This window comes from Equus przewalskii, chromosome 1, assembly GCF_037783145.1.
Source record: "Equus przewalskii isolate Varuska chromosome 1, EquPr2, whole genome shotgun sequence".
Classification (NCBI taxonomy): Eukaryota; Metazoa; Chordata; class Mammalia; order Perissodactyla; family Equidae; genus Equus; species Equus przewalskii.
The window spans coordinates 159743169-159758142 of record NC_091831.1 but is presented as its reverse complement, the minus strand read 5'-3'; the positions used below and the strand labels follow the sequence as shown (position 1 = coordinate 159758142).

Genomic DNA, 14974 nt, shown 5'->3' with positions numbered 1-14974 from the left:
AGTGAACCCTGGGCCGGCAATGCGGAGTGTGCAAACTTAACTGCTGCGCCACTGGGCTGGTCCCCAAAGACTGTATTTTAAATTTAAAATTCTATTGAAAAATACATTTCAGGAGTTGAAATTCTTGAAAATTTACAAGCCAAATAATTATAAACTAACACTAAAAAGGCACAAATTTCCTGTGTAAAAACACAATAATGGCAATATGATTAATTTTACTTTAACTTCTCTAACAAAGATGAAATCCGGCAGTATGCAGTTACTATCCTAGAAAAAGTGAAAACAGACTACAAGTGTATGCATGGTTCAGCACTATTTTCATGCATTTCCTTCATTCTTGTAATCTATGTGTCTATCAAATTAATGAGACTGAGAGACTAACATTTTGTGACACTTTGGGGAGGCAAAGGGTCATTGATTAATGAGCCATGCATACAATGTGCGATTCTAGGCAAGTTCACCTGTTTGAGCTTTAATTTCCTCATATAAAATTGGGATATATTAGTATCTACAGCATAGTTTTGTTGAAGCTACTAAATGAAATAATACATACTATGCACATATCAGAATGTGGGGCACATATTCATATTCAGTAAGAGTTAGCTACCACAAATATTATTATTATTAATATAATATTGTCATTAATATTAATTTTCTAAGCACCTTATAGTCTCTGTTTCCTCTGAGTTAGCCCAGAATCTATGGTTGACACAGCTGTAGAGGAGATGGCAAAATAAAAAAGTTATCAATTTTTATTTTATCACATTTAATGAGGAAAATGCCATTAATTAACTTCATTCAAAAAAGCTTTAAAAAATTATATCTGTGAATTATGGAATGTTGAAGGCACTTTTCCTATTGAAATGAATAAAATTCAGCCCCTGGCAACTAAAGCTTGCATTTTAATGGAGATACAGTAAAAAATACTTATAAGTTCCAGAAAATGTTAGGTTTGCTACATAAGAAATATGCTTAGAGTTTCAGTTAGGGCCATAAAGAGGAAGCAGTTGGTTGTTCCTGGGCAAGGGTGTTAGGACAAGGATTCAGAGAAGAGGGGAAAGTTGACAACATCTTGAACAATAGTGAAGTGGTTGAACAGGGATGGGTGTTCCATGGTGCGGGAGCTGTGACCATAAAGGCATAGAGACAGGAAACAATTTCATGTGCTGAGATGACGAGAGCATATGGTGGGGCTAACTAATCCATTCAGTAGATAGGTCTTGATCCTTTACCCTCTGAGGCATGGTAGATGCTGGGGATACAGTAGCGGTCTCTGCTCAGCTGGGACTTAAATTCTGAATCATCACAGGTTCTTTCTGTGGGAAACGGGGCTTTACTGAAAGAGGAATAGACATGATCTGATTTTTCTTGTAGGAAGGTCGCACGAGGGGCTGTGTGAGGTAGTGTTTGAAGGGAGGCACAATTAAGGACAGAGGGACTAGATAGATGACTATTTACTAATTCAAAGAAGATAAGTTATATGAAGGCACTAGAAGCAAGGATGGAAAGAAGCAGCAAGCTTTGATATGAAACTTCATCACTAGGGCTGAAGTTGTAAGCCTTGGTGACTTGGACTTGAGGGGAAAGAAGAGGGTAAAATGTGAATGGCCCGGGGTTATCTGATTTGCGTGAGAGGTGATACTTTCACTGAGTTTGATGTCGGACCCACTTTTCCAGACCAGCAAGAGCCTGGACTACTGAGCCTGGGCTGGGGCATGGTGTTCTAGGAGCTGAAGGGGTGCGTTTCAAGTGAATGGTGGGAGTGAGTGGGATTTGGGGAACAGGGTTGGTGTAACACATGAAGCTAAAGGGGAGTGCTCGATGGCCCCGAGCTGTTCAAGGGGACTAAGGGGCCCTTAGCTGTGAGGCCCTAGGGCAGGAAGGAGAGGAGCTCTCAGGAAAACTGTGGAGAAGCCACAGGAAATCCAAAATGTCCTCTGTATTTCACCAGCTCTGGTTCTAGTTCTAGTCTGGGTACTGAATCCCTCTTGCCAGTACTGATACTAAAGATGACAGGTATTCCTGCGAGTGCTTATTTTTAGTTATTATTTAGCAGTCTGGCTTTGGCTCCCTTGGCCTCTCCTAGCTCCAGTAACTTCCAGTGCTCCTTCTAAACATACCTCTAAGCTCAGCTCTGGAACCCACTCATTGAACTTAACTATTGCAGCCGTAGAGTGTCTTATCCAACTCTATCACTCACTCAAAGTGGGCAGATGAAATTAAATGTTCCACAAGCGGTCTCAATGGTAAAAACTATGTGTTGGGGGAATTATGAACATAAAAAGAAAGGTTGACACTTGTTTTTCCCAATTTATTATTATTTTTTTCCCTTAGCATAAGCAGGCTGGAAGCCTCTCCAGGTCCAGACATCCCCCAACTCTCAGGGATGGGATTCTGGCCACAGCAGCTGCTTGGAGCCACTTTAGATTGGGTTCTTCTAAATGGTTCACCTCCTCCTTGGTTGCCTCATCAGAAGCATTGATAGCATTACCAGAAATCAATCTTTTTTTAGCATTTGCTGATGAGTACTAGCAGCACACGAAATCCTGTTTGACAATTGTTTTTTCTCTTTCCTCATCTTCTTAGGTCAGGCAAATGGTACATTAAAGAAACTTAAGAAGTGCAGGGTGAAATTAGGGTAAAGTCAGGAAGAATGACTGATCAACTGGGAAACAATGAGACAGACATGACGTAGGTTTTTGCACTGTTTTGTAGTTAGAAAGAAATAAGATGTGCACACATAAAAAATCAGATGGTCTATGGTAGAAGGTAGAGGGTGAAGAAATTCTCCAAACCCAGCAACAGCAGATTTTTATTGTGTGCTTGAATCCTGAGTGAGGCTGAGGAGGGGAAAATAAAGAAAAAATAAGATTTATGGGGAGGATAAGAAATTCAATTTGGGATATGTTGGCTTTGATATTACCATGGGACATGCAGATGACTAGTCATTAGAGTAATTCACACTGTAAAAAGCTTAAGGCATGATTCCAGAATATAGTTTCACTTAGAGCTATGAGAGTCACTGGATAGCAGTGACACTTAGAATATCTGACTTGTCCTCTACAACACACAGTGTTGTGAGTTAAATGAAATGGATACATTGAAGGTACTTCACGAACTTGATGATTTTCTATGTTCCTCTTTCCTCAACCACTTCCCCCGCCCTTTGCATAGACACCGAGGCCTGAGGTTTCTGTAAGCCTCTCCCTGTTGCATGTTTCACTGTGCCCTCATGAAAGCACAGAAGTACATTGCAGCATCCTCCAGCTGGGAGTCTGAGATCCTGAGACTGAAGGATTTGTCTGCTTTCTGGAAGTTCACGGAGAAGCGGTTATTTGTTGCGTTCTGTTGCTTATAAGCTTCTTGGCGAATAATGAGAATCATCTCCCCGCTGGGAGGCTGTTTGTACCAGAATAAATAATAATCACTGTCACTAGTGTCATACATGCAGTTCAGGGTCGCAGTCTCTGCCTCGTGCACAGACATTTCTGGTTGAGGCTGAGTGACCGTCTGGGCCATGCTGGATCCTGTGTGAAAGAGGAGAGAAAGACTACACTGGGGTATCACACTAGAGAGAGAAAGCAGGTGGACTCACAAGCTGGTTCATGCCCACCCACCTTTCTCCTTCTTGATCCAAGCTTCAGGCAAAGTCCATCAACTTTCTTGCCCCCAATAACAGGGACCAATGAGGAGGTATGATCCCTGCGTTATTGATTTTTCTTCCCCCTTCTCAGTCCTATTGTATACTGGTAAAAGCAAATACATGTGCCTTCCTTACCGAGACAGGTGGAGACCACGAACGCCCACAGCAAACCAGGGCAAACCATGCTGGCAGCTCTCCCGCAGGTGAAAAAAAGTCTCTCGTTCTGATCTGAAGCTTGGGTATCAGCTGTACTTGGTGACATCACTGCTTCAGAACAGGAAATCACATGTCATGTGGGCCGTTCATTATGTTTTGCTTAGAAAGTTTATCAATGCCTTTTGTTTTTTGCTTCAGAGAATAAATCTTAGGCTATAGTGCCAAATGAAAAAAGATGTCTGAAGTGTAATTTATTTTGGAATAAAAGTCAAGAGGAGAAGTTGCTTGTAAATTGTTTTTGTGAAGTCGTATCTTGGAGAGGAAAATGGGATGAGTGGGGAAAAGACAGGCAAGGCTAACGTAATGACTTCAATTTTCTGTCAGCTTTCTCTTCCTTCCTTCCTTTCTTCCTTCTTTCCTTTGTTTCTTTCTTTATCATAACGGTCTCTGGGTAGCCATAACACAGGTTTTGGTTATATTATTCTTTGATTAATACTGTATCTTAATCATTTCTTAAAACTCAAAACAATGATAAAGAAAACTGCAACACTCAGACAGTCTAGAGAAAATTGGAACCAGGATTCTGATGTCTAATGGCACTGCCATTTGCTTGATGCCTTTTTTATTAAGAATATCTGGCTTTGGCTGTGTCAAGAAGTTCTAGAACTCTGCAATACCAGTGGTAAATGTGCCTGTAAGGACTTTTGTGCACATCTATTCATGGCTTTGTGAATGAAGAATCAGAACAATTAATACATAATTTACTTGGAAACATCCTGTGTTGCACATCTGGAAGCTTTATATCGCCATCTCATGTTTTCTCATACATGCATTCTTTCAGAGGAGAAAGGTCAGGAATTATAGTCCTCAATTTATAGAAGAGGCAACTGAGCAAAAATGAAAACTCACAATGGAAGGAACTGCTAGTCTCATTTGCATTTCTTTTCTCTTCCTACGGAGTTTGTGTCATCCAGTCTTAGATAAGGCCACCTCGATGGTCCAGCTTTATGTGAACTTTTTTCCCCCTGCATAAAAGAAGGAGAAGAAAAGACTAAATTAAAAGCTGACTTGCTGTATAGGGACCAGTGGCCTTAACTCTCCCAACCTGCTTATTAATTCCATTTGGGAAATGTGGTAAACAGTGGGCATTTTGCCATGGATGTTCTTAACTCCAGAGGACTTCTTAAAGTACAACTTGGTGAGTCTCTGTAGATGGCACAGTTCTTTCTGCCATGCCTACCGTTTTCTGGTCAGAGTCACTGACATTGGTAAAAATGTCGTTACTTTATGATTTTTCCCTTCTCCTCTTCAGTCTTTATAGGAAACTTTAGATGATCAGGCTGTCTTTTCTCTGGCCCTCAGTCTAGCTGAAGCTATGAGTTCACTAACGAGGCTCTCAGGATAAATGTTTTCTGCCTGTTGTTTGCATTCACTGCGCCTGTAGTGCTGGTTGGGGATCTCAAACCAGAAGGTCTATCCTGTTGTTTTAGATCTTTTCTTGATCCTCTGGGCCCAGCCTATCAGAACTTTAGTATCTTATATCCATCATCCATTCAGTCCCTAGCTTCCACAGGTAGGTAATCACAGTGTTGAACTCTGAGGATCAAATGAGATGATGTATATGAAATGTGTATGAAAGAACTTTCAAGTGGGCAAATATGGGGGTGGACAAAAGCTGTCTTTTCATTTCGTTTTTTTAAAAATATATATTTTGCCCAGATGATCATTGTCTTTTGTGTTTTTGTTTGTTTTAAGTAAGGATAGTTTATTGGGTTGGGTTATTTAGGAAGTCCATAGAAGGTGGTGAGCAAAGCCAGATTACAAAATATTAAGCAGAAAAGAAGGGTGAAGAAGGAAAAGGAAAGAGAGGAAAAGGTTAAAAAAGAAAAGTAGTACCCTTTCTGGGCAGTCTGAGAAATTCCACTGTGTACCCCTGGGAATCAACAGCATCTGGCAACTGCTGTCACAGGATTTATCATAAGGGTTATCTAGTTAGACTATAAAAGGTAAAAACTAGGAGAAAAATATGTGAACATCTCATGCCTACTCCCATGTTCTCATACGGGAAATTTTATAGAGGCAGAAACAAAGGCACATCAACAATTAATGGCACAAGTTGGAGAAGCTGCTCCAGAGGTCAAGACATTCCCTCTTAGTTGGGTGGATCTTGCCTAGAGAACACTGAGGGTCCCCACTCCTAAACACCTCAGACATCTCGGGTTTAGTGTTCTCATGACTCTCAATTTCTTATCTGAAAATAGAGTGAACAAAAAATTTGTTGAAAGTCTTTTCAACAAAGTTTTATTTTTATTCATTTACAATTTTCTTTTGTCAGAGGAGATGATTACTAACCCCTGAGTGGCGGTCCCAATGCAGGGAGTGGGGCCCAGTGTATTTGGCGCTCTCTGGGGAGCAAGGATTTCCTTTGGCACAGAGGAAGGTGCCTTAGTCTCCTGACTGTGTGGTATTGATGTGCAGGGAGTGGAGGAGCTGGGACTAACACCGAAGGAGGCTGCTAATCCACTCTTGTGCTGCAAAGCCCTAAAAAACCAGAACAGAAACAAAGACACCAGATTCATTATAGATCCTTTCCATCCTGTATCCATGGATCTGAAACACTGTTCAAATAATTACAGCAGCTAATAAAATTGTTTCCTTCTTGGATGGTCAGTTAAGAAGAACTTTCTTCATCTGATGGTTACTTTTCTTAAAAGATAATATTAAAGGATGGATTTTAAAAATTCATTTCTGGGGCTGGCCCGGTGGTGTAGTGGTTAACTTCTTACACTCCACTTCAGCAGCCCAGGGGTTGCAGGTTCGGATCCCAGGTGTGAACCTGGCACCACTCATCAAGTCACACTGTGGCAGAAGCCCACATAAAATAGAGGAAGACTGGCACAGATGTTAGCCCAGCAACAATCTTCCTCAAGCAAAAGGAGGAAGATTGGCAACAGATGTTAGCTCGGGCCCAGTCTTCCTCATATACACACACACACTCACACACACTCACACACACACAAAAGAATTCATTTGTTCTTCGAGTACCTTCTATAAAAGATAGAGACTAGATCTCAGAACCTTCTGGGTCCTTTGGGTTCCTGATGACATAAATTCTCCCAGCTCACATCCTGACTGAAGCCATCAGATCATAAATCTGACTCCTAGAAGCTACTCCATGGTTTGGCCTTCCCAGGCCCATGGAGGATTCGATTCTGTAATGTGGAAATCTGACCTAGACTCTTTATATAAAGGATCGTTTGTTTCAGGTTTTTCGTATGTATTAGGAACATAGCAGGTTTTTGACCATGAGACGGGCTTTTCAAATGACTGTTGTCAATGGATGCATGCAGTGCCCTCTTCAGGTCAAACAAATAATTACTGAGGTAATTCCTAGGATTTGCTCCTCTACACAGAAATAACTTGGTTTAGTGAAGAGATCTTTTCTGGAAGTAATCTGTTTATATGAGTTTCAGGTTTCTATTTACACTCAATGAAGAGAACTTGATATTTAAAATATACCCATTCTTCCCTTTATTATTGCTTTAAAAAATCCTACCTTTTATCATGTCTTACCTTCTCAAAGAAACTTTCTGTGACTATGTTAAAACATACCAAATTTTCCCCTTAATATTCTTTCATGAACACTTGATGATTATAAGATAAATTTTAAGCATAATCTTCAGGCTTTATCAAGTACTTATTACGTGCCTGAGCCTGTGCCAAGAGCACCGAGGAATGCTGAAGTATGCAGAGCAGAGTTCTGTCCTCATAGAGACTGTAAAGTTCAGTACCTTGACACAACAGCAAATAATTTAAAAAGGTAAGTCACTAAGAGTCAAATTGCTTTGTTCAGGTTCAGGTCTGTATGACATTAGAAGAGACGGAATTCAAGGATTCTCTGTTAGAGATGAACCGTGAGTTGTACTCAAAAGACTAATAAGATTTGACCAGCCTGAAATATACACAAAAGCTAAATTGGGGGAATGGAACAACCCAAAAAGAAATTCAAGAGCTTGAAGTGCCTGTGCACCAGGAAGGAGAACAGACTGACTGGAATAGAGGTATATTTTGGGAAGAAGTAGGAATGAGGTTTAAATAGTACAGGGTGAGCAGATTCACGGATAGGGATAATGATAAAAGAGTTCAGATTTGGAAAGCAAAGTTTTTGTGCAGTGAAAAGACGTGATCCCACATCTGCAGAGACTGGAATTTCATCAACGTGATCTGTTTCACCGTCTTTTGAAAAAATAAAGTGACATCTTCTATTTTTCCAATTAGTCACTAAAGCAACCACCTGCTCTTATTAGCAATCAGCCCAGTACAGTTTACCTTGAACTCTCTTCTGTTCTTTATTAAATTTTTAAAGAAACTCTGCTTTAATTTTGTTATAATAGAGCCTGAAGCAAGGACTCAGGGGAAGGTGGTTTATTTAGGAAGGGACCTTAGGAAGTAGGAGTGAGACAGTAGGTAGTATGAGATTGGGGCTTCATTCTGCCAGGATCTTCTGAGAAGCATTACGGGATGCCGTTCAGGATTGTCTGCTGGAAGGCATGAACTAGTGCATTCATCAGTCCTCTTTTCTCACTGGTTGGTGCTTGCCAGCAGGGGTGGTAATCCCCTTATACTTTCAGGCTGTGCTTGCCCATGGGCTGAGTGACCTCCTGAGGAGTCAGAGGAGGCCCTGGGGTAAGAAGTGAAAAATACACAGTGGGTGTTTAATGTGGATGTTATCAGCTTGAGATAAGTCCAAGAGTCCACAGAATTGTCCACCATAGCTATTGATAAAATCAGAGCTAGGCATTGGACGTGATCACGAGGCACCTGAGATATTTGTTACAGGGCTCTCTTTGGACAACTCAGATGCATGCTTGCCCTATATTATTTTCACTGTGTCACTAAGTCTTCAAGTTTGTGGCTGGCTGAAATCTATGTTAAACACTTAATACAGGGGCGAGGGCGGGGGGGGGTTGCATGACATGAGCTTCAGGCTCCACTTCTTTAACCAGTACCAAGACTATAATTGATACTCATCTTCTCCTTCCTCCGCCATACTCTCCAGATTCCTTACCAATGTATAGCACTTTAGCAGACCTACGTTGCTTGCCTGATGGGATGACCTAGACCTTCATTGCTGAGGGGTCTCAGTGACATTGTCCTTTTTAGGTCTTGTTTCTGCAACTGCCATCTGCTATTTTTACTGGGCATGGAAATACCCAATGTGAAACACTTAAATTCCAGATATATTCCTCCTTGCCCTCACTGTATAATAACAACCTGGTGCTTCATGATAATCAGGGTCAACTACCTCTCCAAGTCTACTTACTTCTCTCTTTGCCTACTGAACCATTGGCACAAGGAGTTCAAAATGACCTAGGTGTCAGTCATAGCTGCAGTAAGGAACCCTTACTGAATCCTCCAGTGGAAGCATTCTTCTCTGGGAACTAGGGCCTCTAATCCAACAGAGCCTAGGGTTGTGGGAAAGGGAAACACAAATTCTGAAAATAAGTTACAGGGAGTGATAGGAGAGGTCTATTCTATTTCCATTTCTTGGTTTCTAACCTTGTGTATTTTAGCTAGGGTGCCACAGCACCATATATCAGCTACTGGTTTCACAAACAGTATCACTTCCCGGAGTTTATCATCCCAATTACTAAGGGTGTTGCTCCTGAGCTGGCTTCTTAGCTGAGCCTTTAACAGGCCATTCCATCATTCTTAGAAGTCAGCTGACTGAAGTATCAAGAACTAGGTCATCTTTTAGGTCCATGGTAGGACCAGGGGAGCCCCTCCCTAGTTATGCCCCCTTATCACACCTGTTGTGTTCTAATATAGATAACTTGTTCTGAGGAGATTCAGTTTCAGATGTGGATGGACAATTAAAAGAACAAGCACCAATTAACAAAATTGGAAAGGTGACGATTCTTAGCGGTATGAGCTCCCAGGAAAACTATAAAGCTGGACAGAGGAAATGCTAGGAAATCTGACCTGTCACATGTGCCATACAAAGTTATGAGAGTTACACATGACAGTATGTGTGAAGACACTTTGTAAAACTGGAAAGCACTACACACATCATGATTATTACTACTATTTTAAGGGTTACAACTTATAGACATCCATCTCTCTGTATTTCTGATGTTCAATAGGAGAAGCTTTTATTCTGCAGAGAAATCGATGATTTTTCTATGTTCCTCTTACCTCAACCACTTCCCCCAACCTTTGCATAGACACTAAGGTCTGAGGTTTCTGTAAGCCTCTCCCTGTTGCTTGCTTCACTGTGCCCTCATGAAAGCACAGAAATACACTGCAGCATCCTCCAGCTGGGAGTCTGAGATCCTGAGACTGAAGGATTTGTCTGCTTTCTGGAAGTTCACGGAGAAGCGGTTATTTGTTGCATTCTGTTGCTTATAAGCTTCTTGGCGAATAATGAGAATCATCTCCCCGCTGGGAGGCTGTTTGTACCAGAACAAATAATAATTACTCTCACTAGTGTCATACACGCAGTTCAGGGTCGCAGTCTCTGCCTCGTGCACAGACATTTCTGGTTGAGGCTGAGTGACCGTCTCGGCCGTGCTGGATCCTGTGTGAAAGAGAAGAGAAAGAACTACACTGGGGTATCACACTAGAGAGAGAAAGCAGGTGGACTCACAAGCTGGTTCATGCCCACCCACCTTTCTCCTTCTTGATTCAAGCTTCAGGCAGAACATACCAGCTTCTGCCTCCGTGTAGCTGGGCTCTATGAGACAGTGCAATTTCTGTTCTATTAATCTTCTGTCTTGTTTCACAGCCCAGTTAGAAAGCATTACAAATAAAGACCTTCACCTCCCTTACCAAGACAGGTGGAGACCACGACCGCCCACAGCAAGCTAACAAGTGCCATGCTGATAGCTCTCCCCTGCAGGGTGAGAAGTCTCTTGCTCTGGCCTGGGCTCTCCTCTGTGCTCGGTGATGCTTCTGCTTCAGAACAGGAAATGGCTTGACAGGTGGGTGGGTGGCTATGTCTCATTGACGAAAGTTTTCCCAGTACTTTTGGTCTCTCTTTTAGAAAATAGGCCTTAGGTTATAATTTCAAATGAAAGTGAGAAATGTTTTCTGAGTTCTTTTATTCTAGGATGAAAATAAAGAGGAAGTGGAGCTGGGAAATTTATTCTGAGAAGACTTACTCTTGGAGAGAAGAATGGGACCTGGAATGGTGTGCAGCAGTGGCAGGGTTTCATTCATAACAACGGCATAATTTTTTTCTTTTTTTTAAAATAAAAATGACAAAGCAGATGTGATAAATATGAACAAAGTAATTATGGGTGGTAGAATATACCTTTTATATTAACATATTCAATTTTTTATATTTTTATAATTTCTCAAAATAATGAATGTGAAAAAAAGATATATGTTTGTGACTGAAAAGAGCAGTAACTAAACTCAGACAGATCCCTGACAGCAGTAAGTAAACTAAACTAAACTCAGACATAAGTGGAAGCACAACATGTGGCATCTGTGCTTATATTTTCCACAGATACTTTTTTTAAAATAAGACCTAGTTTGTCCAGTATCGAGAAGTTCTGAAATAACTATTGTAGGAGTTCTCATCAGCACTAAATTGCCTCAAACATCTCGTATTAAGAATTGCTCTGGGCCGGCCCCGTAGCCAAGTGATTAAGTTCACATCCTCTGCTTCAGCAGCCCAGGGTTTTGCCGGTTTGGATCCTGGGAGTGGACATGGCACTGCTCATCAGGCCATGCTGAGCTGGTGTCCCACACAGCACAACCAGAAGGACCTAAAACTAGAATATACAACTAGGTACTGGGGGGCTTTGGGGAGAAGAAGAGAAAAAGAAGATTGACAACAGATGTTAGCTCAGGTGCCAATCTTTAAAAAAGAAAAAAAAGGTGCTCTCACCTAGGTGCCCATAAAGGGATGTTTGGATAAAGAAGATGTGGTATGTATACACAATAGAATTCAACTCAGCCATAAAAAACAAGGAAATCTGGTCATTTGCGACAATATGGACAGAACTTGAGGGTATTATGCTAAGCGAAATAAATCAGAGGGAGAAAATTAAATACTGTATGATCTCACCCATAAATAGAAGACAAAATCAACAACAAACAATCACACAGAGACAGAGATTGGACTGGTGGTTACCAGAGGAGAATGGAGGAGGGAGGAAGATGAAAGGGGTGGTTAGGCACACGTGTATGGTGATGGATTGTTACTAGTCTTTGGGTGGTAAACATGATGTAATCTACACAGAAATCGAAATATAATGATGTGCACCTGAAATTTATATAATGTTATAAACCAATGTTACCGCAATAAAAAAATAAAGAGTTGTTCTCATCATTCTCATTCCATTTTGAGAAAGTATCGTGAACAAGGAACTTTTAAAAATCCATACTATGATTTATTAGAATTTGGCATTTCCAGAGGGAGTGACAGGTATATTTATGTAGTTTCAGAGTTGCAGTCCCCAAGCTGGGTGTATGAATGGGGCCTGATTACATCCTGGGTGGTGTCTGAGGAGCACAGATTCTCTGTAACACAGACGTAGGCAGCTGAGTCTCCCCACTCAGAGAGATGTTCATGGAGTGATTAGAATTGGGACCAGCCCTGAATGTGTCTGCTAGAATCCCTTGTGCTCCAAAACCCAGTCTTGGGTTTTCCCAAGTCTTCAGTCTTCTCAGCAATGGAAGAAAGGGCGCTGGACCTTATTCCAGATCATCTCCAACCTTGTGCATGATTTGAATCCTCTATCTTGGTTTTGGATCCCTGACAGTCAGCTCCAATATGAAGATTTATGTGTAAGTAGTTTATTTGCAGAAGATTCTAGGAAGCTGGTAGGAAGTGAATCAGAGAAGGGAAGGAAGACAGTATAGTGTGTTGTCATCAAGCCAGTTACTACCATGGGCAACTGGAACTTAGTCCAGCTGGGTAACTCCGTGAGACAGTATAGCCTACACTTTGGAGTTATCCCAAACGAGGCATAAAGGAGCTGTACTAATCCCTAAACTCATTGTCTATCACTGATTTAGGGTTGCTTTGGGGGAATTAACTCTCTGACACATTTGACTTGCCCCACACGCTGGCCACATGTGTTTCCGTGGCCAGGAAATAGTCCTCAGAGATGCTGGGCTCTTCAGTGTGCAGAGGTGACTGTCAAGGGGATGTGAGTGGAGCATGAACTTCTCTACAGCTCATCTCTCGAACTGCTGAAATCCACTTGTGCTCTATGTTAGAGCCACTCAGATCACTAGTTCTTTAAAAAAAAAAAGATCAGCAGGAAGCCTAGTGGGACAAGTTACAATCACTATTGTAATTGTTGATTATGGTGGTGGTTGATTCCATAACTGTAATTCATATTTATTATCTCCCTCCATCTACCTCCTATACGGTTCATTCTTGATTCTCCTCACCTTTGACTAACACTTCTACTGGTCTAGAATTTATTCTCACTGAGGTAATCTAGACCTTCATCCCTGGGGGTCTAAGCACTTGGTTATTCTGCCCTTGTGAGGCTATAGTTGCTACAATTGCCTGTTTACTGTAATCACTGTCATGAAAGTGCTAAGTCATCCTGGAAAATCCTGAGTTTTAGCCATTTTTCCAGATCCCAATAGGTAGCAACAACTCTGTCTCCTCAAGATAATCAAGAACAACTGCCTTTGCCAGTCTTGTAACTCCTTCCTTGGTCTTCTGGTCTTCAGGCATGAGAATCTCCAAATGACCAGGTGGTATAAGTAACTTTAGGTTTGGTGAAAACCTTTCTGTTTCTCCATTAGAAGTAGCCTCCTCTCCCTTCCCTGCAAAGGGAAACAGGACCTCTAGTCCAGATGAACCTAGAGCTATGAGAACAGGAAGCACACAATATCCAAGTGAGTCACTGAAAGTGGAAGTTTATGGAGAGATAGTCCTACCTCCACCCCTTGGTTCCCAGGTCCATGTATCCTATTCAACTTCTAGGAACACAGCACCATCTTGAAGAATAGTTCTCCAATGTCTCAGAGCACTATCTCTGAGCTGGTGCTTTAGCTAAGCCTTTAAGGGGTCATTCCAATGTTAAATTAGCCTAGCGGTTTGTGGATAATGCCATATGTAGTAGGATCATTATACCCAATGGTCACATGTCCATTGTCACACCTCCTTGCTATAAAGTGAGTGTGTTGATGCAAAGGGGTGTGAAATCCCTTGATGATCATGATGAGCAATCAGACACTCTGAGGTCCAGTTCATGCTGCTTTGTGTGGCACTGTGGAAGGGACAGCAAAATTAGACCCAGAGTATGTATTAACCCCAATAAGAAAAGATTTCTGCCACCTCCAGGGTGGAAGTGGTCCAGTGTAATCAACCTGCCAACAAGCGGCTCGTTGATCTCCTGGAGGCTCAGTGTTGTAGCTGCTGCTGACAGGTTGGATATTTGGCAGCAGAAGTAGCTAAATCCAACTTGGTGAGAGAAAACTCATGTTTCTGGGCTCGCGGAGAACCTCTATTCTGTGACCTTGGAGAATCTGTTCACAGGTTTATTGTTCCAGCACCGACATGGACGAGGACAGAGGCTGGTGACATCCTCTGGATGGATCATCTTGTCCACATGGTCACTCAGCGCTTCCTCATAGTGGATGCTTTCAGGTGGGTATTGATGTGAGACACACTGATCTGAACATTTTGTGCCTGCACTCACTGCCGCTCCGTTCATGGTCTCCCCTAAATGTGACTCATCCTGCTCCCACCCACCTGCTCAGAGTTCTGACCCTAGAAAAGATCAGGATGCTGGGCACTTTTCAAAGACCCACTACTTATAACCTCTTGTCACCCCTCTTTTGATTCTTCTCCCACCGGCTGGTTGAATTTTTATCCTCTTTTAAGGAAGAAACAGATTTTCCATCATATTGTGATCTCTTTTCACTCCATCCTTCAAAAACTTTATACCATTTTCCCTCAGGTTTTGGTACTTGATCTTCTAAGCCAGTCTTTTAGGGATATAAAAATTAATATTCTTTCACTACTGAATTTGGTGGTCATGGCTTTTAAGATTTTGTATTTTCGATGTATTTGTAAAAGTCTGCAAAGGAGCTCAAAGGAAAGAATTTTACTCTGTTCTCTCTTTGTTCTTTAGTGCTCTCTCTTTTCTTATATTAAGCCTCAGGTTTTCTGATGAGTTTTAACAGAGTACCGACTTCACA

At 41.6% G+C, this 14974-nt stretch overlaps 1 gene segment (V, D, J or C); it reads right to left on the bottom strand.

Annotated features, from left to right (window-relative positions):
* Positions 1 to 10736, bottom strand: part of LOC103543748 (T cell receptor alpha chain MC.7.G5-like) — a 440107-nt gene extending 429371 nt beyond the window's left edge. Inside the window, 2 exon segments of the C gene segment in view lie at positions 10073 to 10376; positions 10468 to 10736. Coding sequence covers positions 10073 to 10335 — 263 coding nt within the window.
* Positions 10737 to 14974: the final 4238 nt, after the last annotated feature.